At 39.6% G+C, this 27,872-nt stretch overlaps 1 protein-coding gene across 5 annotated transcripts in view; it reads right to left on the bottom strand.

The window, feature by feature from the left end:
* The window catches only part of YLPM1 (YLP motif containing 1), a 98,707-nt gene that overhangs the window by 33,285 nt on the left and 37,550 nt on the right, over positions 1–27,872 (bottom strand). For 4 of the 5 annotated variants that reach the window (XM_063651862.1, XM_054448448.2, XM_063651863.1 and 1 more), the window contains 13 exons: positions 25,990–26,110; positions 18,830–19,247; positions 18,625–18,717; positions 18,206–18,401; positions 16,881–16,999; positions 15,842–15,996; positions 12,049–12,111; positions 11,624–11,743; positions 11,209–11,385; positions 11,039–11,122; positions 10,003–10,086; positions 4,916–4,996; positions 1,734–1,785 (listed from right to left, as the gene is read on the bottom strand). In XM_063651862.1, coding sequence (XP_063507932.1) covers positions 1,734–1,785; positions 4,916–4,996; positions 10,003–10,086; positions 11,039–11,122; positions 11,209–11,385; positions 11,624–11,743; positions 12,049–12,111; positions 15,842–15,996; positions 16,881–16,999; positions 18,206–18,401; positions 18,625–18,717; positions 18,830–19,247; positions 25,990–26,110 — 1,763 coding nt within the window. The remainder of the gene's footprint in view (positions 1–1,733; positions 1,786–4,915; positions 4,997–10,002; positions 10,087–11,038; positions 11,123–11,208; positions 11,386–11,623; positions 11,744–12,048; positions 12,112–15,841; positions 15,997–16,880; positions 17,000–18,205; positions 18,402–18,624; positions 18,718–18,829; positions 19,248–25,989; positions 26,111–27,872) is intronic. The other variant, XR_008493655.2, reaches the window with a different exon arrangement.

Raw genomic sequence — 27,872 nt, 5'->3', positions numbered from 1 at the left:
GAATTCATTGTCTACTATTCTGTCTTTAAAACTGAAAATTTGTATAAAATGTTTTTTTCTGAGAAGCAAATGGTAGACGGGCCAGAATTTTTTCCAGAAATTCCAAGAAATATCAATATTAATATATATTCTTGAATAATCATCACAACTAAATTCCCTTTTCCTTTTAAAAACAAAGAAAAGTAAAAGATGGACTGGCTTGAGTTTAAAACAGCATTATCCCAGATCATGTATTACATGAGGCCTCTAGAGATTACATGTTAAGCTAATATTTATCACTTTTACATTCCCCTTAACTATCTTTATTTATGATCTCTCTTTGCCCTAAAGGATAATCAATATTTAAGAGAACCAGAAGAGAGAAATGATCTTGGCATATTATGGGTCATTCTAACGTACAGAACTTCACAGAGAGTTAATCTAACGTCGAAATAAGCAGAACTAAAGCATTATTATTATTTTAAAAGTATTTTGTAATTTTTATTTTCCCACATATTTAATTGCATTTAAACACATAAGTGCTTTAAGGGTCTCTGGAAGATGACAATTGGTTATTATTAAGATTTCCCACAGAGGGAAGACTACTAGAAGAATATGTCAAAAACCACATATAATTTTCACATGACATAAACTAAAAAAAAATCTTTTAGACTTGACAACAAAGCACCTATACCAGTAGTGTAATAATACAGTTCGTGGAACTGTCTTTTAACACAGAACCTAGTCAATACCAACTACTAACACAAGTAGTTGGGGCAAATTAAAGGCACAGCTTATGTAACTGCATGTAAAACGCACTCCTCTGATGTCAGAAACACATGTCCCAAGCAATGAAGCAGCTCAATGACTCAAACTTCCTGTATCAATTTAAGATACTTAGATGGTTCCTTTAGTTTTGGAGTATAATACCAGGAAAATAAATATAAACTGATAGTCATACTTCATACACCAGTAAGGCTGATCTCAAAAAGTCCTTAGCACATTGTTTTAGATTTTTATTAATACATCTTAATCAACATGTTAAATGGTTCTCTTTAAGCGAAGTAAAACTGAAAAAATATTTTGCAGTTTTCACCAACATATAATAGAGGGAATCCACTGGATATGTATGACTTTTTTGTTTGACAGATAACTTCACATTAAGCAACTCCAAATTCTGATTTAGACAATCATTTAAACTGGTTTACCTTGGAATTTGGCATTAATAATTTGAAGAAAAATTTAAACTGAATCTTATAAAGTAGGCTCCTCAAAAATCTGAATTATATATCTACTCCTCTCTACACAGAAACTCTCATTTATTATACAAGGAAAATAAATGGCTTTTAATTAATTTTAAACTTTATATTATTTTTATTATCTAAAGTATTCATGATCAGGTTTAACTTTGGATGCACTTAAATATTCTTTAAAAAAAGAAATCTCATCAGCACCAACATTTCTGATTAATATAAAATAATAGATTTTATAAGTGACAATATTTCATTGCTAAATTATCAAATATTTCTGTTGACTCTAAAAACTTTAAATAGTATTGAAAGCAGTTCTTTTAAAATACTTATCACTTTGTTACAAGATATAAAAGCTAGCAAAATAGATTGGAAGATATAAGGTAGGCCAGAAATCTCTGTTCAAGTAGAAGTTTTAGGAAATTTGTTCCTCTTATAGCAGAAAGATCTACGACCATTACCATCAGGTATCACATACAAAAACAGGAAAAAGGAAATACCCACCTAGCTTTGCCTCAGATGTGTCCATCTCCCATTTGCTTTTCGGAATGTAACCCTAAATCGTACACAGAGAGAAGCTCGAAGGGTTAGAAAGAGACACATACATGCATATCACGTTTGAACTGGAAAAGCATTAAAACTGGGAATGGATTCAGTTTCCACTGACTAGCTGTAAATACATCCTTAGGGGAAACACAATCTCATTATCTTTGAAGAAACTAAATGACCAAATTCACCAAACTTCACTGTCCACATTTCAGAGTAGTCATTTCAGGATAGTATCATGAAGGCGCTTTGAGGCAGCTATCGTTCAGGACTCACAATTGTAGTCTGAACAACAGCTGCATAGCAAATATGATAAGAACATACAGGTAGTTACTGTGCTAATATTAATATTACTCAGAGTATCAGAGAATTTGTAATACTAGCTAGGTTATCTTCTAAATACAACTGCTATTCTCAAGTGATAGTAGCCATAAGGTGCAAAAAGTGTTCTTCAAGATAGTTACTTTATATTTCAGTAATTTTAAGTACTCAAAAGAAAGGAAAAGAATTGGTGGCACTTAACCCAATTACCCGATTAGGAAGTTCAACTTCATTTTAAAATGACTCAATTCATTTACCAGTTAGAGCATACAAAGGCTAATTTTACTGAATCAAATTCAGAACATTTTCATCAGCTGAAAACTAGATTATTATTTCTGATGTTTTTTAAAATTATGTTTTCCTCTTACATGAAAAACCAGAAATCTCCACTGGCAACTTACATCTCATATTTCATAAAATAACTGGGTGGCTTATTTCAAAGTCACTCCCAAAAGATTTTCAAATTTCCCAATGTGCCTATTGAACTACGCAGTAATCATTTCTGTTTATTCACCTAGCAAGTATATGCTTTTACCATGTGATTTATCATTATTCCCCTTTACCTTCATTTAGACTGTTTTCCATTAGACCTAACATACAGCAATGTTAATATTGGAACCTAGTAAATAGGACAGATTCATCAAAGGTGTCAGTATCTTCTTTTATGAATCAATCTCTCTCTCTACTGTTGGGAATGTTCAAGTTCATGAAACAAACTGACACACAGGTAAAGTTAAGTCACAAAGCATTTTGAAGATTTCATGATGATAGCTTCTGTGTGAGAGTTTAATAGAGCATAATCCTATGGGTTTCATACATTTCTAGTCTACCAGCCAGAACTAATAATTCAATTTCAACTTACTAGGTAGTATTTTGGATTACAAATTATATATTACCCAAATACATTTTTTAGAACAAACCAAGACAAAGCTATGCTGAAGTGATAGTGCTAAAAGTACTGAAGACAAGTTACATCTTAAAAATCGTCTGAAAACTTTAAGCATCACGGGAATAATATATTTATAAATTTTATCTACTAGGTTCACTGAAGCACTAAAGAAGACAAACTATCATACCAATGATCCCCTACAAAGGATTATCTTTACCAACAAAACTTTGGATTTCATCCAGCTATATTAATTAGCGCAGAGTGGAAAATGCAAAGTTTACTGAGAATTCCATTTAAATGATCTGAGTGGTTGGTATGAAACTTGATCTTAACCCTTGGTTAATATATTCTCCAAGCATCTTTTACTCTTAGAATGGACTCCAATAGCAAAAGATTTCAATTCTGCATCTTTGAATGGGTTAAGAGAAGTTTTATAATCAAGTTAGGCAAACAAGTGTATTCATTTCCCCCTGCTGGAATCATCCTTTAAACTTCCTTTAAACTATATTGTTCTCCCATTGCTTGAAATTGTAGGCCACTTGGAAATAAAACAGATAATCCAGCAGGGTAGAATTCTAAGGCTTCCTTGCCATGACTCTGATGTAAAAATATAGTATTACAGTGTGTTTCACTTTAAAAAGTAATAGTACACTCAATTAAAAGTTCCCAAGTTTTGACCTACACCTAAGCAAGTCAGATGTTATGAACCATATCTTGAACTGAAATCTCCACAAAAGAAAGACGGAGCTTCAGAAAGCTAAAACATTATAGGCTTCTCACGTAATCAGTTTCTAGTACACACGCTGCAAATGGCTAAAGAAGTCATTAGCCATATTCCAGAAGAGCGTGGACCTTGTAGTGAATATCCTGCCTACATTTTAAATTATATATGCCAAAATACAACTTAAGAAAAATAGATTTAAAAAAAACACATACTGAGACTCAAATGCCATTAACTTTAAAACTTATTTTTTAATCCACATTTGAAATCTTGAAATGTAGAGGTTGACACCATCTTTATATAAACACAGTTTTTATCAAGAGTCCTCTATATCACACACGGGTTCAATGGGACCACTCCCTGGAGATTCTGTATACTCTAGGGGGTAGGAATCAGAGTTCTCATTTTGTACATTTTCAAAAGAATATGAGGAGCAACTTTAGCAAGGGCTCAAGTATTAAATAAACCGAGTAATATTCTGGATTTAAAAAGCAACACTATTCCAAGGCATTGCTAATCTCTGTACTTCAGCAAACACTGAAAAGTCAACGTAACTCTACAGGTTGCATATTCTTGAATGACAGGGAAAGGCAAACATCTCTACAGAGGTGTGATCGAAAGCATTTTACATTAGGTACACAGAAACTTTAAACTCACACTATGTAAGCCTCTAATCAGCCTAAGCAAAATCCATTGCCTACACAGTCATTTAATTTTTCCTCGTCACTTAGGATAAAATGCAGAAGAACAAATCTAGGCAGCCAGTGGCAACCCTCTGCCTCCCCATTCAATAAGTTCTTCTGCCTCTGTTGACAGAACTCAAATTTGCAGATCTTGTAGCAAAGAAGAGACAATTATGCATATGTTGGGTAGGCTGTGCCACATATCTGCTGGAATGTAAGAATGCCCTTTCATATGTAATTGATTTTCTTAAAAGGTATACTCCCCTAAAACCACCCACAAATAGATGAGTACAAGGGTAAGTTTCTTAGCACTCTGTTAAAAGTTTCTTTTAACACCACAGTAGAGGGTTCTTTTGGTCTGGGGAAAAATAAAGAGTATCCAAAAGTCTCCTTGAAGATGATTATGGAAACTATTACCACTAAAGTGTATATCAACAGTAGTTGTCTGACCACAGATCTGAATTTAAACCTTCTTTAAGAATTTTAATAAAGAGACACTGTTCAAAGTGGTTGGTCTGTCTCCTACCAGTTCGCTTTCCTCTTCCTCTGCATCTTTCTTTTCTTCTTTCTGTTCTTCGATATTTGCATCAAAATCTTCCATCTCTACCTATACCGACCATTAAAAAAAAAAAAAAAAAGACTGAGTTAACATTTAGCAAAATATTGACTCCCTCATTGAGATCTGGAATGAATACAGTTGCCCAGAGCAAGACAGGCTCACTGTTACATACCAAGTAATTTTTAACACCCTAAATTTTGAAACAGAACTGATAAAAGACAGGATACTACTGCCTTTAATTTTCCTTGAATATCCATCTGTATAATTCCCTGTAAAGTTAAGTATAAGTGCTAAGTAGATGGTTACCTATTTTGAATGCCTATGGATTACTAGACTTTTAAAAATCTTTAATGAGTATTTTTCCAATCAAGTAAAAACATGTCAATGATTCAAATTTCAAAATATAAGAAAAAGTATAGTGAAAAGTGGGATGATATTGGCTTGGCCCAGAGTGGTAGCAATGCAAATAAGCAGATGAGTTACAGAGGTCATTAAAAGGTACAACTGACTAAACTTTCTTGACTACATGACAGGTCATAAGGGCAGAGTAAAGAGTCAGGCCTGGCTCACGCCTATAATCCCAGCACTTTGTGAGGTTGGGGCAGGAGGCTCGCTTGAGTCTAGGAGTTCAAGACCAGCCTGGGCAACATAGTGAGGCCCCCATCTCCAAAAAAAAATTAAAAATTAGCTGGGCACGGTGGCATGCGCCTGTAGTCTCAGCTACTCAGGAGGCTGAGGTGAGAGGATCATTTGAACCCAGGAGTTGAGGCAGCAATGAGCTATGATCATGCCACCGCACTCCAGCCGGGGCAATAGAGTCAGACTCTGTCTCAACAATGACAAAAGAGTCAGCGATAACTCCCAGAGCACCGGTTTCTGCAATCAAGTGGTTAGGGTTCTAATTACTAAAACAGAGACTACTAAATGAAAAACAGGTTTGGACGAACTATATTTTGGATAGGTTGAGTTTGAGGTATACTAAGATAATATAGATTTTTTGTAGAGAATTTGGAAAATAATAGTAAAAAGATTATAAAAATCACCTATACTCTCTCCATTCAGAAACACTACTGTTAAGATAGTAATATAATTCAGTTCAGACTTTATAACATTAATGGCACGTAAGTGACAATCTAAGCTACTAGAAAGATTCAGATGATCTATACAGAGGGTACAAAATAAAAACAGAGCCTAGGATGGAGCCCTAAGGGGGCCCTTTTAAAGACTGAGTAGCAGGAGAAGCCAGTGAAGAAGACTGAAAAGAGATAGCCAAAAAAGTAAAAGGAAAACCAGAAGAATGTGAATTCACAAAAGCCAAGAGAAAAATATGTTTTTTAAGAAGGTGGGCATGGTCAACTATATCACATGTGGCTGCAAAATTAATCAATAGAGGAAATGAGAACTGTCCACTGCCACGGAAATCATTAGTGAAAGAGTTGCCAGACAATGGTAGTGGCAGAAGCCAGAAAGAAATGGGTTGAGAAATGGCATGGGAATTAAAAACACATAAAAGAACAATGACGGCTGGGCATGGTGGCTCACGTCTGTAATCCCAGCACTTTCGGAGGCTGAGGTGGGCAGATTACTTGAGGTCAGGAGCTCAAGACCAGCCTGGTCAACATGGTGAAACTCCATCTCTACCAAAAATACAAAAATTAGCCAGGCATGGTGGCGCATGCCTGTAGTTCCAGCTACTCAGGAGGCTGAGGCAGGAGAATCGCCTGAACCCCGAAGGCGGAGGTTGCAGTAAGCCGAGATTACACCACTGCACTACAGTCTAGGTGACAGAGTGAGACTCCAACTCAAAAAAAAAAAAAAAAAAGCACAATGACAATATTGAATATGGAAGAGGTCAAACAAAACAGAAACCTACAACTGGTAAAAAACAGAAAATTTCTCCTTCCATCAAATAAATAATTAATTCAGGCAAGAATTACCAATGAATGAAAACTTGTTGGGGAAAAGATATTAAGAGTATCTCTCGGCCGTGTTGACCAGGCTGGTCTCCAGCTCCTGGCCTCGAGTGATCTGCCTGCCTCGGCCTCCCGAGGTGCTGGGATTGCAGACGGAGTCTCGCTAACTCAATGCTCAATGGCGCTCAGGCTGAAGTGCAGCGGTGTGATCTCGGCTCGCTGCAACCTCCACCTACCAGCCTCCTGCCTTGGCCTCTTAAAGTGCTAAGATTACAGCCTCTGCCCCGCCGCCACCCCGTCTAGGAAGTGAGGAGCGTCTCTGCCTGGCCACCCATCGTCTGGGATGTGAGGAGCCCCTCTGCCCGGCCGCCCTATCTGGGAAGTGAGGAGCGCCTCTGCCCGGCCGCCCCGTCTGGGAGGTGAGGAGTGCCCCTGCCCGGCCGTCACCCCGTCTGGGAGGAAGTGAGGAGCACCTCTGCCCGGCTGCCCCGTCTGGGAGATGAGGAGCACCTCTGCCCGGCCGCCCCGTCTGGGAGGTGAGGAGCGCCTCTGCCTGGCCACTACCCCGTCTGGGAGGAAGTGAGGAGCGCCTCTGCCCGGCTGCCCCATCTGGGAAGTGAGGAGCGCCTCTGCCTGGCCGCCACCCCGTATGGGAAGTGAGGAGCGCCTCTGCCTGGCCACTCCGTCTGGGAGGTGAGGAGCGCCTCTGCCCGGCCGCCCCGTCTGGGAGGTGAGGAGTGCCTCTGCCCAGCCGTCACCCCGTCTGGGAGGAAGTGAGGAGCACCTCTGCCCGGCTGCCCCGTCTGGGAGATGAGGAGCACCTCTGCCCGGCCGCCCCGTCTGGGAGGTGAGGAGTGCCTCTGCCTGGCCGCCACCCCGTCTGGGAGGAAGTGAGGAGCGCCTCTGCCCAGGTGCCCCATCTGGGAAGTGAGGAGCGCCTCTGCCCGGCCGCCACCCCGTATGGGAAGTGAGGAGCGCCTCTGCCTGGCTACTCCGTCTGGGAAGGGAGGAGCGCCTCTGCCCGGCCGCCCCGTCTGGGAGGTGAGGAGCGCCTCTGCCCGGCTGCCACCCCGTCCGGGAGGAAGTGAGGAGCACCTCTGCCTGGCCGCCCCCTCTGGGAAGTGAGGAGCACCTCTGCCTGGCCGCCACCCCGTCTGGGAGGAAGTGAGGAGCACCTCTGCCTGGCTGCCCCATCTGGGAAGTGAGGAGCGCCTCTGCCCAGCCGCCACACCGTCTGGGAAGTGAGGAGCGCCTCTGCCTGGCCACCCCGTCTAGGAGGTGAGGAGCGCCTCTGCCCGGCCGCCCAGTCTGGGAAGTGAGGAGCGCCTCTGCCCGGCCGCCCTGTCTGGGAGGTGAGGAGCGCCTCTGCCTGGCCGCCACCCCGTCTGGGAGGAAGTGAGGAGCGTCTCTGCCCGGCCGCCCCGTCTGGGAAGTGAGGAGCGCCTCTGCCCGGCCGCCCGGTCTGGGAAGTGAGGAGCGCCTCTGCCCGGCCACCCACTCTGGGAAGTGAGGAGCGCCTCTGCCCGGCCACCCACTCTGGGAAGTGAGGAGCGCCTCTGCCCGGCCACCCCGTCTGGGAAGTGAGGAGCGCCTCTGCCTGGCTGCCACCCGGTCTGGGAGGAAGTGAGGAGCGCCTCTCCCCAGGCGGCCCCGTCTGGGAAGCGAGGAGCGCCTCTGCCCGGCTGCCCTGTCTGGGAGGTGTACCCAACAGCTCCGAAGAGACAGCGACCATCGGGAGCGGGCCATGAGGACGATGGCGGTTTTGTTGAAAAGAAGGGGGGGAAGTGTGGGGAAAGGAAGGAGAGATCAGATTGTTGCTGTGTCTGTGTAGAAAGAAGTAGGCATAGGAGACTCCATTTTGTTCTGACTAGCAGAAATTCTTCTGCCTTGGGATGCTGTTGATCTATGGCCTTTCCCCCAGCCCTGTGCTCTCTGAAACATGTGCTGTGTCAACTCAGGGTTAAATGGATTAAGGGCGGTGCGAGATGTGCTTTGTTAAACAGATGCTTGAAGGCAGCATGCTCTTTAAGAGTCATCACCACTCCCTAATCTCAAGTACCCAGGGACACAAACACTGCAGAAGGCCGCAGGGTCCTCTGCCTGGGAAAACCAGAGACCTTTGTTCATGTGTTTATCTCCTGACCTCTCCACTATTATCCTATGACCCTCCCATATCCCCTTCTCCGAGAAACACCCAAGAATGATCAATAAATACTTCATAAATTAAAAAAATAATAATAAAAATAAATAAATAAATAAATAAATAAAAGAAAAAATTCAATGTCAGTGAAAAAATAAATGAATAAATTCTACAAAAAAAAAAAAAAAAAAGAGTATCTCCCTACAGATTACTTATCACAAAGAGAAAAAGGTAGAAAAATTTGATGGATATCACCTTAACCAAGTAATCAGTGCTTAAATCACCAATAATGAGATAAATTAACACCATATGGCTCCTGATGTGACACACTGAGAGGGCACAGTATCACTTATGTAGCATTCCCGCTAATGTTTAACCTGAATCGAAGCATGTGGAAACAAACAGACAAATTCAAATTGAGGGGTATTCTACAAAATAGGCCTATACTCTTCATAAATTCTTTATCTTTCATGACAATGACTAGGCTGAGAAACTATATTTTATATTAAAGGATTGAATCTTGGATTTTTGAAAATTTCTATATACCACGTTATACGGACAACTGGTCAAATGTGAATATAAACTATATGTGAGATAATTCAAGAAATTTAATTCAGGAAATTTATATTACTTAATATAATATTTTATCAATACTAAATTTCCTGCATTTGATAACTGTCATCAAATCAAAAGAGAATGTCCTTGTTCTTACAAGATACCTACTGATATATTTAAGGGTGAAGGTTTATGAGATCTGCAACTTAACTCTCAAATGGTTCCACAAAAATAGTGACATCATTAACAAGAATGTTAATAAGAATACATGCATTCAGAGAAAAATGTGGCAAAATACTAACTGTGATCTCAATGAAAGGCATACCAGTAGGTGTTCTTGTATGAATACTATTCATGTAACTTTTCTGTAGGTTTTAAGTTTTTCAAAGTAAAATGGTGAAAAAGTAATGTCACTTTGCATTGCATTTGAACCAAAGGATACTCACCTCTTCAATAGCAGCATCTTGCAGCAAAGAACGAATATCTAGACGCATCATGTGACGAGGTGCAGTTTCCCAGTGATCAGCCATCTATTGAAAAATTCAGATGGTCGAGTTATCTCTAGAAACTACTCAAAGACCAAGTAAGCACCCAAGATAAACAACATTTAACAATATTTTAAAATATTGTTAAATATTAATTAAATATTTGTTAAATATTAATTTAATATTGTAAAGTCTAATGGGCTGATTTCTTTTTTTTTTTGAGACAGAATCTCAGTCTGTCACCCAGGCTGGAGTGTAGTGGCGCCAACATGGCTCACTGCAGCCTTGACATGGTGGGCTCAAGTGATCTTCCCACTTCAGCCTCCTCAGTAGCTAGAACCACAGGCACATGACACCATGCCCAGCTAATTTTTGTATTTTTTTGTAGAGACAGGGTTTCGCCATGTTGCCCAGGTTGGTCTCAAACTCCCAGGCTCAAGCAATCCGCCCACCTCAGCCTCCCAAAGTGCTGGGATTACAGGCCTGAGCCACCGTGCCAGGCCATAACAGGCTAATTTCAAGAAGAGCTAGGAAAAGAAACAAAGGAAGAGAAACATTTACTAAAGCAGATAGGAAAGTTATTATGAAAAAAAAGGAGATAAACAAGAGCTTCCAGACAAGAGTGCTGATACAGATGATATGAGGTTTAGAGTACAGTCACACATCACTTAGCAATGGGCATACATTATGAGGAATGGGTCATTAGGCAATTTTGTCATTGTGTGAACATCATAGAGTATACTTACACAAACCTAGATGATAAAGCCTACTGCACATCTAGGTTACAAACTTGTACAGCATGTTAATGTACTGAATACTGTAGGCAACTGCAACACAATGAAGTATTTGTGTATTTAAACATATCTAAACACAGAAAAGGTACAATAAAAATACATTATAATCTTATGGGACCACCATATATGCAGTCCTTCCTTAACCAAAACATCATTATGTAGCGCATGTTAGTACTCTATTATTCTATGTTTCTTAAAATCACCTTATTTATTTCTTTAAGCTTTCTTCCATGAATATTTCTCTTGCCACAAGTCTGGTTATCTGCACTCATTTCAGCCAAATATACCTAAGCAAGAATGAATAATAATTAGGCAAAGATATATAACATTTACATGACAACACAAAGTACCTTAAAGTTCTTTAAGTTTCTACCTCAAATCCCTTGGTTTTTGCTGCACTCCAAAACTGGTCAAAATGCCTAACTCTGTCATTGATGGCATCCAGGATGATGAAGGGAAAAAAGCCATCATCCAGAGTCTTTTTGAAAGTTTTGAACATGCTGGTGCGGTAAGTCTCCTCCATCTCAGCTTCATATTCATATTCCATTACCTAAGGTCCCCCAAAAGAGATACGGAATTAGCAAAAGCGAAGAATCATCCTAAACCTTTTCCTTGGTTAGTATTTGGATAGAGATGACTTTGTAGTCTTTCCTTCACACCCAAGTACTAAAGTACCGTGTTCAGAAAAGAGAGGTCCTTGCCCTCAAAAAACCCACATTTCTCTCCAAACACGTTTTCCTTTAAATACTATTAATGAATCAGAATGAGATCTGAGATGAATACCATACCTTCTTTTTCACTTTCTTTCCAGAATCTGGATCTTTTTCTTCTTTTTCCACTTCAGTGATGAAGTAATCATCCAGGCTTAGAACTCTGGGTGCAGGTCCTCCAAATTCTACCTCCTTATCCTAAGAATCATATAGTCAAGAAGGTTAAAACGAATTTATGGAATAAATTAATGTTCACACCAAAGTTCCCTCTTGTGGCTAAATAATATACAATATTCTGGTGGTTTCAAATCAAGCAGAGGCAAAAATGTTTCTCTGAGTAGATAAAAATATATATGGGACATGATCTACCACATGGGCCAACTCTAATGGATCAAACGGAAGACAATTCTATTGGCATTATGTTGCTTGCTGTTAATAAGAAGGCAAGTGACTACTAACACAAGCAGCACAAGCAGCTGATTTTTCAGCTTCCCCATACTCACTCGAATAAGTTTTGCAACATGTGTCTTTCCACTGCCAGGTAACCCTCTCATTATAACAACAATCTGAAACAGAATAGACCAAAAAAAAAAAAAAAAATCACTGAGAGAAAATTTTCTGCAATGAGATAACAGTAAACAATGACCTACCATTTTCCAGGATAGACTATACAACAGGCCATGGAACAAACCTTCACAAATTTGAAAGGACAGAAATAACACAAAGTATGTTACTGGACCACAGTGGAATGAAATTAGAAATTAATAGTAAGAAAAAATTAGAGAAACTCACAAATATGTGAAAACTAAACAACATACTCCTAAATAACCAATGAATCAAAGAAAAAATGAAGAGGAACCAGAAATCAAGAGGAGTCAGAAACCAGGAGCCAGAAACCAGGAGGAACCAGAAAATGCTCTGAGGTGAATGAAAACAACACGACATACCAAAGCTTACAGGATACAGCTAAAGCAGTGCTTAAAAGGAAATTGATAGCTATAAATGCCTAAAGTAGGAAAGAAATAAGTCTCAAATCAATAACTTAACCATCCACTTTAAGACACTTGAAAAAGAAGAGCAAACTAAAGAAACAGAGGAAAGAAACAATAAAGATTAAAGCAGAAGTTAATAAAAGAGAAAACAAAAAAAAAAAGAGAAAAGTCAATAAAGCCAAATGGTGGCAGTGGTTCTTTAAAAAAGACCAACTTTTTTTTTTTTGAGATGGAGTCTTGCTCTGTTGCCCAGGCTGGAGTGCAGTGGTGCAATCTTGGCTCATTGCAACCTCTGCCTCCCAGGTTTGAGCGATTCTCATGCCTCAGCCTCCCAAGCAGCTGGGATTACAGGTGCCTGCCACCATGCCCAGCTAATTTTTGTGTTTTTAGTAGAGATGGGGTTTCACCACGTTGGCCAGGCTGGTCTTGAACTCCTAGCCTCAAGTGATCCGCCCACTTCAGCCTCCCAAAGTGCTGGGATGACAGGCATGAGCTACCATGCCTGACTAAGATCAACAAACTTGATGAACTCTTACCTAGACTGAATAGAAAAAAAAGAAGATTCAAATTACCAGAATCAGAAATGAAAGCTGGGCTCAGTGGCGTGTGCCTATAATCCCAGTTCCTCAGGAGGCTGAGGCAGGAAGGTCACTTGAGCCCAGGAGTGCAACCCCAGCCTGGGCAACAGTGAGACTCTGCCTCAAGTAAAAAAGAAATGAAGGAGGGGACATTCCTACCAACCTTATAAAAAAGATTACAAAGGAATACTATGAACAATTGTATGCCAACAAATTAGATAATTTAGGTGAAACAGACAAATTCCTGGAAAGATGTAGACTACTAAAATTTACTCGAGAACAAATAAACAATCTGAATAGACCTATAACAAGTGAAGAATCTAAGACAGTAATTTAAAAAAAACTACACACAAAGAAAAGCCCAAGCCTGGATGACTTCATTACTGAATTCACCAAACATTTAAATACCAACTCTTCCCAAGGTCTTCAAAAACATCGAATAGGAAGGAATAATTTCTAACTTACTTTATGAGGCCAGCATTACACCAAACCACATACAGACAAGAAAACTACAATATCTCCTATAAATATGGATGCAAAAATCCTCAACAAAATATTAGCAAGCTGAATCCAGCAACATATAAAAATTATTACACACCATGATCAAGTGGGATTTATCCCAGGAATGAAAGTTAACATATGAAATCAATTAATGTAACACATCATATCAACAGACTAAAAACCAAAATCACACGATGATCTCAACTGACACAGAAAAAGCATTCAACAAATCCAACATCCTCTCATGATAAAAACATTCAACAAACTAGGAATAGAAGGGAACTTTCTCAACCTAATAAAGTGCATCTACAAAAAAATTCCACAGCTAGTATCATTTTTTTTTATTATACTTTAAGTTTTAGGGTACATGTGCACAATGTGCAGGTTAGTTACATATGTATACATGTGCCATGCTGGTGTGCTGCACCCATTAACTCGCCATTTAGCATTAGGTATATCTCCTAATGCTATCCCTCCCCACTCCCGCCACCCCACAACAGTCCCCAGAGTGTGATGTTCCCCTTCCTGTGTCCATGTGTTCTCATTGTTCAATTCCCATCTATGAGTGAGAACATGCAGTGTTTGGTTTTTTGTCCTTGTGATAGTTTACTGAGAATGATGATTTCCAATTTTTTTTTTTTTTAAAGACGGAGTCTCGCTCTGTCGCCCAGGCTGGAGTGCAGTGGTGCGATCTTGGCTCACCGCAAGCTCAGCCTCCCGGGTTCATGCCATTCTCCTGCCTTAGCCTCCCAAGCAGCTGGGACTACAGGTGCCTGCCACCACACCCAGCTAATTTTTTGTATTTTTAGCACAGACGGGGTTTCACCGTGTTAGCGAGGATGGTCTCGATCTCCTGACCTCATGATCCGCCCGTCTCAGCCTCCCAAAGTGCTGGGATTACAGGCGTGAGCCACCGCACCCAGCAACATCATTCTTAATGGTAAAAGATTGTATTTTTTTCTCTCTAAATCAGATACAAGACAAGAACGTCCACTCTTGCCATGTCTATTCAACACTGCATTGGAGGTTCTAGCCAGGGCAATTAGGCAAGAAATAAAAGGGATTCAATTCAGAAAGAAAGAAGTAAAAGTATATTTGCAGATGACATGATCTTATACATAGAAAACCTTAAGAATCCACTAAAAATCTACTAAAAGTAATAAATGAATTCAGTGGTATTGCAGGATACAAGATGAATAAACAAAAATAAACCATATTTCCATATATTTGCAATGAACAATCCAAAAATGAAATTAAGCCATCAATAATAACTTTACTACAGGGTACCATGTTCACTTTTTGGGTGACAGGCTCTTTAGAAGCCCAAACTCCAGCATTACACAAAATACCTGTGTAATGAACCTGCACATGTATCCTGAATCCATAATTAAAAAAAAAAAAAAATGTGAATGTATTAAACAATCCAATCAAAAGGCAGAGATTGTCAGACTGCATTAAAAAACACGATCCGCTGTGTCCTACAGAGTCAGAAATAGGAATCTGAATTTCTAGAGTGATTAGGGAGTTACCCTTGCAAGGATGGTGAAGAAATGTCAGAAATAAAGGGAACCTGAATGGAAAAAAAAAAGATCCAACCATAGGCATACTACAGGAGACACACTTTACATTAAAAGATACAAACAGAATGAAAGTAAGGAAATGGTAAAAGATTTATCATGCAAACAGCAACCACAGGAAAGGTCAAGTAGCTATATATTAATAGTAGGCAAAAAGACTTTAAAACAAGAATCTATTAATTCTGTATATATGGAATTAAAATATCTGGCTGAAATCTCCAGTACCAGTTAATTCAAATGGAGTCAGTCTAATTATTCTGTAATAAGACAAATTTAATAGAATGCACACATTTGGAGGTCACTAGGAAATTAAGCCTAAGCTAATCAAGTCTCCTAATTCTCCCTTTCTATTCCACATACCACAAAACCAAATCCACTTTTCCTCTCTTCAACGCGCAATTAATTGAGGTCTCATGAATATGTTTTAAAATTCAACATCTTTTTTGCCAAGTACTTTAGTGCTAAATTCTTAAAGATTCTATAGTGTAGGCCATTTATGAGATTATATGGTGATTTAGAGATAGTAAAACGTCTTGAATCTGATATTATTACTATGTTGCAGAAAAATAAAGAAATTCTTTTCAGGATATTAACAAGATCTCTTATCTTCTGGTTTGCATGAAGACAAATCAACTTCATAGGACTCACTCTCTCAGGTCTGCTCTCCCGGCCCGGTGGTTTCAAAATATCGTCCACATTCTTTGATTCAGGCTTCTTCTCGACTCGTGGAGCTGGAGGTGGCTGGTGGCTCAGTGAAGGAGCTGGCAGAGGCATTCGCTCCTCAGGATAAGTCCTTCGTTCTCCTAGGATTCCAGCAGTTAAACAAAATTACTATTTGTATAGTAATTATTTTGAAATTCAACTCTCCCCACACATTCTAAGGTAATATAATTCAAACCAAGTCCAGTGATTTTGGGGCCACTTTTAACTTCAATTAGAGAAAATTTAAGGTAATGTAAAATCTACTGAAGTCAAGAAAATGAGATTTAAGTATGATTTCAGGCAAATAGAATGTTTTGCAAAACACTGAATTCATCCTTGTTTGTATTAAATGTAGGAAAGTTAAGCAACAGGACATGGAAGAATAATAAATGCTTTGCTGGATGGTCCTAAGTTCTGTAACTTCTGCTTTATGGTTTTAAGAATAAGAGTTACACCATCTCAGGAGAGCCTGTTCCTATAAATAGTTATGAGTTTCTAGTTTAAGTGTAAATCATAGCAGTGAAAAACTAAAAGCAACCTAAATAACTAACAATAAGGGTCTTGGTCTTATATTTTATCCACTCAATGGAATGTCACAGAGCCATTAATAAAATAGGTTTACATATGAAAAATGTGTATGGTGCAATATCAATCACAACAATCACGATAAAGAAATTATATTATTATACTTTGATTACAACTTCATAAATATGTCTGTAAAGAGAGAATGAGAGGAAAGCTACAAAATTATAATAGCTGTAGTATGGTAGGTAGTGAGACTACTAGTAATTTTGTTTCTACTTTGTTTCAAAAATAAACATGTTTTATTTCATTAATTACACTGCTATTTTTTAGGACAATGCCACCAGCTCTAAGAAATCTGAATACGTTTTACTCTAAAAATTTAAATTCATAGCTACAATGGAAAGCATCTCCCATGCTTTACATTCTCAACATCCTCGTAGTTAATAAGGCATCACTCTACCTCCAAACATGGATGGTCCTTCATAGACTGGTCGGTCAGACTTCCGGTCATAGGACGGCCTATCAAAACCCCCTCTTCTGGATGAGGAATGGTCTTTTTTGTCTCGATATGACTGAGCTCTAGAAGGTGTAATAGGAAGTGCTTCAGCAAATAAAAAATATTTGGGGTTCTCTGCTTTATAATGCAACAGCATTAACTGCCCAATTTTCTCTATAGGCAGGTACTCCACACAGTAAATGTTTATTTTTTTTTTGAGATGGGGGTCTTACTTTGTCAACCAGGCTGGAATGCAGTGGTGTGATCTCGGCTCACTGCAGCCTTGATCTCCAGTGTTCAAGCAATCCTCCCATCTCAGCCTCCTGAGTAGCTGGGACTACGGGTGCACACAACCACACCCGGCCAACTTTTGTTATTTTTTGTAGAGATGGGGTTTCGCCATGTTGGCCAGGCTGGTCTCGAACTCCTGAGCTCAAGAGATCCACCTGCCTTGGCCTCCCAAAGTGCTAGGATTACAGGCGTGAGCCACTACGCCCGGCCAATATTTACATTTTGACTTTGCTTTTTCATTTAGATTTACTTTATATACATATATCTAAAAAGTTCATGGGAAAGCTGGGCATGACGGCTCATGCCTATAATCCCAGCACTTTGGAAGGCCGAGGCAGGTGGATCACTTGAGCTCAGGAGTTTGAGATCAGCCTGGGCAACATGGTGAAACCACATCTTCATCAAAAACAAAAAAAAATTAGCCAGGCATGGTGGCACATGCCTGTGGCCCCAGCTACTCAGGAGACTGAGGTGGGAGGATCACTTGAGCCCAGGAGGTGGAGGCTGCAGTGAGCTGAGACTGCGCCACTGCATTCCAGCCTGGGTGACAGACAGAGAGAGACCCCCGTCTCCATACAAAATAGTAATGAATAAATAAATAAATAGTTCACGGGCTTGCCCCCCTTTCCCTTTCCCTTGGCTGGCTGCCAGAATGCCCTTAGGTATAATAATAATAATAATAATAATAATAATAATAAATAAAAAGCTCATGAATGGCAAAAATAAATTTCTTGCCTACTGAGTATGACTGCACCTTTATTGACAATACCATTTCCATTCCTTTCTGGCTATCTCCATCTCCCATTTAATTCTCTGGAATTCAAGCTACCAAGTCAAGGACCTACTTTCCTGAAAACTGGTCCAGAATTGTTCTTTCCCCTCCAAATTACATATACACATGCATGAGAAGAATATGTTACTTATTAAATTTCTCTTAAATTTTTACTGTTAAGTATATAGTAATTTGCACACCTAGCAAAGATTGTTTTATAGCATACCTATCATCTCGGGGTCGGCGTTCTCTGTCAAATCGATCCCGGTCATAGTCAATAACACCACGATCCCGGTCTCGATCTCTATGTGTCTCACGATCCCTTTTAAAATCTCGATGATCTGCTATGACATTACTTTGACGATCAAAATAAGGCTCACGATCTCTTTCTCTATCATAACGATCACGTTGGCCTGCATGCTCTACAAAAACAATTAGTACAAAATAACTACATCCCTTTTATAGAAATAAAAGCAGAAAAGTATAAATCTAACTTCAGAGCTGGTATAAATTTTTGCCCTAAATTCAACTTAAGAATCTTTTAGCTGTATTAAATGGAGGCTCAGATAATCTCACCAAAAGGAAAATCACGTGATAATTAGGCCCTAAAATGTTTAAAAATACTGACCTCTCTGGGAATCCTACCTGTCTCAAAAGTTGATCTTTCAGGTAGTGGATCTGGGCGTAGAGTTATTCTTTCTCCATAAGGTATCTGTTCAACTTTATTAGTGGATATATCTGGTAAACAAAATCAGAGATAAAGTACTGTAAGAGTGAAGCTAGAAAAAGCTAAAGCTGAAGCTAACAATCCCTGTAGAATCCCAAATACAAGTTCACTATCATTACTCACCTCGGCCATGGCCATAATCAACAGTCTGTTGTACTGGTGGTGGCTTGGACATTGGTGGCATACCCATAGGCACTGGGCCAGGAGGGGGAATGGAAGAGTGAACAGGTGGGGGTGGTAATACTGGAGCAGATGGAATTGCTGCAGTTTCTGACTTAAATTCTGAATTCAGTCCTTGTTCATCATTTGTATCCCAGAGCCCATAGAAAGAATCTTCATCCCATCGTTCCTGTTCTACAGCTGAAGTTTGTGGCTTTATCACTGGAGGAGGAGGAGGTAGAGGTGGAGGAGGTGGAGGTGGTGGTATTGGGACAGGTGGCCTGGTCACAGGAACAGATGATCTTGCTGGTGGAGCAGAGGGTCTTACAATTGAACCTGGTGGTTTGCCCATAGGAGGGGGAGGTCTATAGGACCCTGGAGGCTAGAGAACAGAATAAATAGCTTAGCGGACAAGTATACCACTATGTTTTTATAGATCAGTGGAAATTAAAATCTGGTTCTCAATTTATAAGAAAAAAGTTAACACCTTGGACTCACTCAACATTTCGTGCTTCAAAACATACCATCAAAAAAAATGAGGACAAGCCACAGAAAGGGAGAAAACATAGGCAAATCTTATATTTAATAAAGAACTTGAATTCAGAATATACAAAACACTTAAACTCGGTAAGACAAATCACAAAAAAAAAACTATGGCCAAAAGATGAGAATAGATATTTCTCCAAAGAAAATATATAAATGCCCAATAAGCACATGAAAAGATGCTCACCATCATTAGTCATTAGGGAAATGCAAATTAAAATCCCAATGAGATACCATTTTCATATGCACTGGAATGGTTATAATTAATAAGACAGACAAAAACAAATGATGGCAAGGATATAGGAAAGAAAAACCCTTTTAGATTGTTAGTGGGAATAAATGGTGCCACTATAGAAAATGGTTTGCCAATTTCTCTCAAAAAGTCAAACATAATTTTTTTTTTTTTGAGACGGAGTTTCACTCTTGTTGCCCAGGCTGGAGTGCAATGGCGCGATCTCAGCTCACTGCAACCTCTGCCTCCCAGGTTCAAGTGATTCTCCTGCCTCAGCCTTCTGAGTAACTGGGATTACAGGCACCCGCCACCACGTCCAGCTGATTTTTTGTATTTTTGGTAGAGATGGGGTTTCACTATGTTGGTCAGGCTGGTCTCGAACTCCTGACCTCAGGCGATCCACCCGCCTCAGCCTCCCAAAATGCTGGGATTACAGGCATGAAACACCGCACCCGGCCAAACATAAATTTATCATATGGCTCAGCAATTTCATTTCTAGGTATCTATCCAAGAAAAATAAAAACATACGTCCATCCAAAGACTTGCACACAAACATTCATAGCCGTACTATTCAACAACCCTAATGTCCATCAACTGGTGAATGGTTAAACAAAATGTGGCATATTCATGTCACAGGTTATAAATAAAAACAAATTTTAAAAGCAGTAAAAAGAAATGAAGTACTGAGTCGTGCTACAACATGGATAAACTTTGAAAAGAAGGTAGACACAAAAGACTACATATTATGTAATTCATTTATACGAAATGCCCAGAAAGGCAAATCTATATAGACAGAAAGTGCTGGGACAAGGGTAGGAATGAGGATTAACTAACTGTAAACTGGTGCAGTGATCTTACAGGGGTAATGAAAATGTTTTAAAATTTCCATACTCCAAATTAGGGTGGTAGCCATGTAAGATTCAAATGTCCCAGGCCAATACCAAATCTACTGAACTTCTGTAGGTGGGGTCCCACCAGTAATTCAAAATTAAAAAAACAAAACCCTCCATGAATAATTCTGATTTATACCCCTTGGTTAAGAACTATCTTCCTAAGCTCAGTGTGCAGGAAGGAGAGAAATGAATATATAAATAAGAACTATCTTCCTACTCTAGAGACCTATCTCCTTCACAAAAACAGTAAATTTTCAGTGAGAGAAATCCTAGATAGCCTCCACACTTCTGTTCCTTTCAGTTATCTGGTTGACAATAGTCGTCTGTGATAAAGCTGAGACCAACAGAGAACATGAGTACTATGAAACAACAAAATAAACTAAATGAACATCTAGTAATCTAAGGAGTGCCACTGTTGTGTGCCCTCCTTCCATCTGTTTTCCCAAAGCATCACCAGGTGCCATCAGAAATGTCTATGACGGAGATGGTAGGACTTCTTAGCAGATAGGTCCTATCTACTCAATACTGAAACCCAGTTGCCACATACATTTTATTTTTATTCTTTCTTTGGTAAAGACGGGGTCTTGCTATGTTGCCCAGGCTGGTCTTGAACTCCAGGCCTCAAGTAATCTTCTCGCCTCAGCCTCCCAAAGTGCTGGGATTACAGGTGTGAGCCACCATGCCTAGTCTCTATTTTAATCTTCGTAAGCGTGATTCAAACACTTACTACCCATTTCTTAGTTCACTGTGTCTGGCTGGTTTGGTTTTTTTTTTTGGTGTTTTGTTTTGTTTCGGTTTTTTACTTCTCTGTTATTCTAGGATGTTTTTTTCTTTATTGACAGCTATTTTAGATCCACAATATACATTATTTATATATTTGCCCATATATACATTATTTATATATTTGCCCACAATATACTTTATTTATATATTTGCCCATATATAGGCAGTACTTTAAAAATAAACTTTCTGAATAATAAAATGGAGTTGACTAATATGGAAGGAACATTATTTGACTGGAGGTAACTACTGGCTACAGTTAAAGACAAATGGCTATTACCTAAAGGTAAACTTTTAAAGTACGGCATGGTAAACTTTGTTAAGAAAATGCCAATATAGGATGAAGCTATTCAGTCTGGGTAGATCTATCAAGACAAGTTTTAAATATCTTAAGATCTCATGGAAGTATACTTATAAATTTTTTAAAAAGTGCTTTCTTCATTCTATATAGTGAAAGTAAGATACATTTTTTAAAATTATTGTTTATATGAGAAAGGGTTAATATCTATATTATATTAAGGATAATGAGTTAATTTAAAAAAAAAAACCTGACTCAAACAGATAAATGGGTGAAGGACACAAACAGAATTTCTGTAAGAGGAAAGTATAATTAACAAATATGGGAAAATATTCATGCTCACTAGTAATCAAAAATGCTGTATTAAAATCATTAAATATACCAAAAATATTAAGTAGCTAATGCTTATGAGGCTATAGTATAGATGTTATACAATTATTTTTTTTCATTTATTTATTTATATTTTTTTTGAGACAGAGTCTCACTCTTGTTGCCCAGGCTGGAGCGCAATGGCGCTATGTGCAACCTCCGTCTCTCAGGTTCAAGCAATTCTCCTGAATCAGTCTCCCTAGTAGCTTGGATTACAGGTGCACACCACCTGGCGCATGCCTGGCTAATTTTTGTATTTTTAGTAGAGACGAGGTTTCACCATGTTGGCCAAGCTGGTCTTGAACTCCTGACCTCAGGTGGTGCACTTGAGACAGAGTCTTGATCTGTCACCCAGGCTGGAGTGCAGTGGTGCAATCTTGGCTCACTGCAACCTCTGCCTCCCAGGTTCAAGCGATTCTCCTGCCTCAGCCTCACCCGTAACTAGGATTACAGGCACATGCCACCAAGCCCGGCTGATTTTTATATTTTTAGTAGAGACGGGGTTTCACCATGTTGGCCAGGCTGGTCTGGAACTCCTGACCTCTTGTGATCCACCTGCCTCGGCCTCCCAAAGTGCTGGCATTGCAGGCATAAGCCACCGCGCCCGGCCATTATACAACTATTATAGAGAGCTGTTTGGCTATGTGACAGGAATCACTTAAAAAGTATGCTTATTCTGGGCCAGGTGTGGTGGCTCATGCCTGTAATCCTAGCACTTTGGGAGGCTGAGGCAGGTGGATCACCTGAGGTCAGGAGTTCAAAACCAGCCTGGCCAACATGGTGAAACCCTATCTCTATTAAAAATACAAAAAAATGAGCCAGGTATGGTGGCAGGCACCTGTAATCCCAGCTACTCAGGAGGATGAGGCAGGAGAATCACTTGAACCCGGGAGGTGGATATTACAGTGAGCTGAGATCGCGCCACTGCACTCCAGCCTGGGTAAGAGACTACACTCCGTTTCAAAAAAAAAAAAGTATGCTTATTCTTTGACTGAAGTATCCCACTTTGAGACATTAAAATCACTGTTGGCTGGGTGCAGGGGCTCATACCTGTAATCCCAGCACTCTGGGAGGACAAGGCATGAGGATCACTTAAGCCCAGGAGTTCGAGACCAGCCTGGGCAACAACACGAGACCCTGTCCCTACTAACAATTTTTTTTTTTAATTAGCCAGGCATGGGGTGTGTGCCTGTAGTCCCAGTTACTCAGGAGGCTGAGGTGGGAGAATCACTTGAGCCCAGGAGTTTGAGGCTCCAGTGAGCTATGATTGTACCACTGTATTCCAGCCTCCCAGGCAACAGAGCAAAAAAAAAAGAGACAAAACAAAAACATAAAACTTACTCCTAAGAAGTTATTGGCTGGGTGCGGTGGCTCATGCCTGTAATCCCAGCACTTTCGGAGGCTGAGGCAGGTGGATCACCTGAGGTCAGGAGTTCAAGACCAGCCTGGCCAATTGGTAAAACCCTGTCTCTACTAAAAATACAAAAAATTTAGCCAGGTGTGGTGCCAGGCACCTGTAATCCCAGCTACTTGGGAGGCTGAGGCAGGAGAATCGCTTAAACCCAAGAGGTGGAGGTTTCAGTGAGCTGAAATCATGCCACTGCACTCCAGCCTGGGCAACAGAGTGAGATTCCATTTCAAAAAAAAAAGAAAAAGAAAAAGAAAAAAAGAAAAGGAGTTATCTAAAATAAGAACCCAATAGAAAGACATTCATTAGGGTAATATTAACAGTGAAAGATTAGAAACAAATTTCAACAGAAATTGAATTAATTCAATAAATTATTGTAAATCAAAAAATAATATAGCATATAACAATATGGAAAGATGATTATGATTTGTTAAGCAAATAAAGCAGAAATGTGGATGTACAATCTGGCGCTTCTATTTACTAAGACACACAAAGATGAAAGATAGATATAGTTCTTATCTTATGGACTCAATTTAGAAGGAAAGACAGACAAGAAAACAGACAATCAAAATGCAACATGATAAAGATGACAACAGAGACTAGTACAAGATATGTTACAGGGTATGTACGAGGGTAACTGCCCTACATAGGTGGAAGAGAAAATAGCAGAGCTGAGTTCTAAAAGATAAACAAACATTAGCCAGTTGCAGGAGGGGATGGGAAGGCAAAGAAAAGACTCTAGGCTTAGAGAACAACATGCATATGCAAAGGAATGAAGAAGTAAAAGAATCTAGCACATTCACAAAATTGTTAAGTAGCTCTATGTGGAGGGAAAATGAAGCATCAGAGAGTGGAGTAGCAAGCAATGGTCAGCAGAGGTCAGGCCAGCTCAGGAAGAACAAGAAAGTCATGCAAGAAATTCTAAATTTCATCCTGAAGGCATGGGAGAACACTGAAGAGTTTTAAAGCCAGGTAGCCACATGGTGAGCTTTGTTTTAAAATGTCCATCTGGCCACAGATCACATCAGCACTGCCTGAAGTGGAGTATGGGGTAATCCCAACTACAAAAGGGCATGAGAGAACTTTTTAGGATGATGAGAATTTTGTTTTGTTTTGTTTTTTGAGATGGAGTTTCGCTTGTTGCCCAGGCTGGAGTGCAATAGCGCCATGTCGGCTCACCGCAACCTCCACCTCCCAGGTTCAAGTGATTCTCCTGCCTCGGCCTCCTTAGTAGCTGGGATTACAGGCATGCGCCACCGCGCCACCGCGCCCGGCTAATTTTGTACTTTTAGTAGAGACGGGCTTTCTCCAAGTTGGTCAGGCTCATCTCAAACTCCCGACCTCAAGTGATCTGCCCGCCTTGGCCTCCTAAAGTGCTGGGATTACAAGTGTGAGCCACCGCGCCTGGCCGAGAATTTTTTTATCTTTTGGTATACATCAGTCAAAACTCGAACTATAGGCTTAAAATGGGTGTAATTATACTTGAGAATTTGATTCAAAGGAGGTAAAATCAATCAGCAGCAGGGTAGGACAAATCAGCAAGATGGAGCAAGACGGAGGGTTGATTTTCAGGTTTCAAGTTAGGGTGACCAGGTGATGGTGAGGAAAAAAGATAATTTAATGGGGTATGATAATGAGCCCCATTTTGAATATACTGCATTTGACAGGAGTCACACCCACAGACAGAAACCCTGCAGACAGGTAGATGCATACAAAGGTCAGGAGATCCGATCTGGGGAGTCAACAACACCATGGTGGTCACTGATGTCAACAACTATGTCTTACTGTTAAGTATTAGACCAGGATGGAAGGCAACACTGAGAAATTAAAAGTGTTAATTTGATGAAATGGTTCAGTAGAGGTTCAGTAGAGCTGTTTTCTTCATTATATTATCATAAAACTACTTGCAAGATAACATTTTAAACATTTGAAAAGCCCATTACTGGCTTAAAGGTAAAATAACAAAAATAAAAGAAGTCCTGGCATGCTCTTGGAAAAAAAAGGAGAACTTAATTACTCAAGTCTTTAACATAAACACCCCTTTTCATACTGCCTGAACTGTTCTGAGTTATGTACTGGGGTATGACATTTCCCCATCTGAAGGACTAGTAGCCTGAAGAGGTAGGAAGCATCACGAGGCCCACATCTAGCCCTGCCTAGATGGAAAACAGGACTTCTTTTTTTTTTGGTAGAGATGGGGGTCTCACCATCTTGCGAAGGCTGGTGTCAAACCCCTGGGCTCAAGCAATCCTCTCGCCTTAGCCTCCCAAAGTGCTGGAATTACAGGAGTGAGCCACTATGCCCAGACAACAGGACTATTTTAACATAAAAATTATTAGAAAAATTCCACCATTTTGTGAACAGAAGCTATGTAGTTCAGGTGTACTTGGTGTACTTATCAAAATCTGGGGAAAAGGAGCATCTCTGCCACACTTTTGAACATGCTTTTAAGGTGTTCAAAGTTCAATTACCATAAACTTTTAAGTTTCTAAAATTTACATTTTATAGAGGAAATTTGTAATTTATTCAATTTTTTTAAAAAATCAAACATACATACAAAGTAGAAACCATTTCATTTTCTGAGCACACATTCTCCCATACCGGATACATTCCAGGTCTTGAAGATGTATTCTGCAATCTTGATTCCTGAGGTGGTAGATGGTCAGTCATCTGTGGCTCAGACCCAAAGTCTTTCATCTTTTGAAGCTGTTCTTTCTGTTCCCTGCAAACAAATAAAATTGACATAGTACATAAAGAATGCTTATTCCATTCCTAAGTGACTACAATTAATATTTAATTAAAAAGAAGAGACCTTAAAAAACCTTGTCCTAAAATTCTCTGCAGTGGCCATACATGGGCAGCTCCGGGATTACCCTCTTTTGCTTTTATGTAGCTAACTCATCAGTCATTTAAGACATATAAATAATTATAAATTATTGAAGATATTCAAGAATAGATTCTACAACCTGCCTCAGTAGTTTTCTTCTATCTCACCTACTTGTTATGTTTTTCTTTAATCCAACCAAAAGCTCTCTTGGCTTTTTTTTTTTTTTTTTTTTGAGACAGTCTTGCTCTGTGGCCTGGGCTGGAGTGCAATGGCGTGATCTCAGCTCACTACAACCTCTGCCTCCCGGGTTCAAGTGATTCTCCTGCCTCAGCCTCCCAAGTAGCTGGGACTACAGGCACGCACCACCGCACCCGGCTAATTTTTGTATTTTTTTTAGTAGAGACGGGGTTTCACTATATTGGCCAGGCTGGTCTCGAACTCCTGACCTCATGATCCGCCTGCCTCAGCTTCCCAAAGTGCTAGGATTACAGGTGTAAGCCACCACGCCCAGCCTATTTTTTTCAACTCTTTAGACCAGAGGTGGCAAAATGGTGGCCCATGGGCCAAATATGGCCTTAAAAAGGTTTTCAAAATGTGGCTTTCACATCAGTTTTTAAAATTTGAAATTAGCTGTCATATTTACAAAGCAAAATATTTCATATATAAATTCAAATCTTAAAGAGATATGGTAATACCAGGCCTACATTCCCACATGCCAACAATCAGTTGAGTGCAGTAGAGGCTGCCCATGTTAGATGAAACAACCTGTCACAATCTTCACCATCTCTACAGAGTTATACTTGGCCCACTTTCACTCACTTTTGTTATCTGATTCTTGGGGACATTTTAATTTATGGCCCCTGCTGTAGATGGTGAGAACAATTGTCAGTCTATACCTTTAAAAACAACATTTCATATTCCTGAAGATAATTATGTAATCCTTCGGTTTTTTCTTTAAACTGATGAAATTCCTTTTACTTTTTTTCACAATGCCTACCCTAAACATGGGTAAAATCCACTACAACTTCTTAAGACCTTTTATAATTTTCTCCTTACATTAAAGTGACCCAAATGAGGGTCCACAAATGAGGGACCACAAAGTAAGGGTCAAGTTCGTAAGATTATTTACTGCTCAGGTAAATCCCATCATCACATCCCTTATGATACTCCTTACAACTTTACACTGACACAACATAAATGACTTGTATTCGGCTATGACATTATCCATCACTCCCTATATACTGTTTAATTATGTTCATGTTGCCTAGAAAGCTTTAAAAAAGGATGAAGCAGCAGCAGCACCTTTTATCCAGCATTGCCATGCAAAGCAATAATGAATTAAGAAGAAATTTCAAAAGGAAAAAGAAAGAAACCTTGGCAGCTTAACAACACCAATCAGCTTGGTATTCTCCATAAATAACACAGATTTTAGAGTTTTAGACAGATTGAGTTCAAAGGCCGGGTTTGCCACTTACTAGCCAAGTGAACTTAACCTCTTTGAACTTTAGTGTCATTTGTGAAGTGGGGATAATACTACCTTATCTTTGCAGGCCTTTGAGATAGATAGACTGACATAATATACACTCAATTATTAGCAAGTGCCCAGTTACATGGTAGGTGTTAAATTAAAATTAAAGGTGTCTATAACTTAAAAGTG

The sequence above is a fragment of the Pongo pygmaeus genome, chromosome 15 (genome assembly GCF_028885625.2).
Source record: "Pongo pygmaeus isolate AG05252 chromosome 15, NHGRI_mPonPyg2-v2.0_pri, whole genome shotgun sequence".
NCBI classification, from domain to species: Eukaryota; Metazoa; Chordata; class Mammalia; order Primates; family Hominidae; genus Pongo; species Pongo pygmaeus.
The sequence above is the reverse complement of the archived record's forward strand: the minus strand, read 5'-3'. Positions and strand labels throughout refer to the sequence as shown.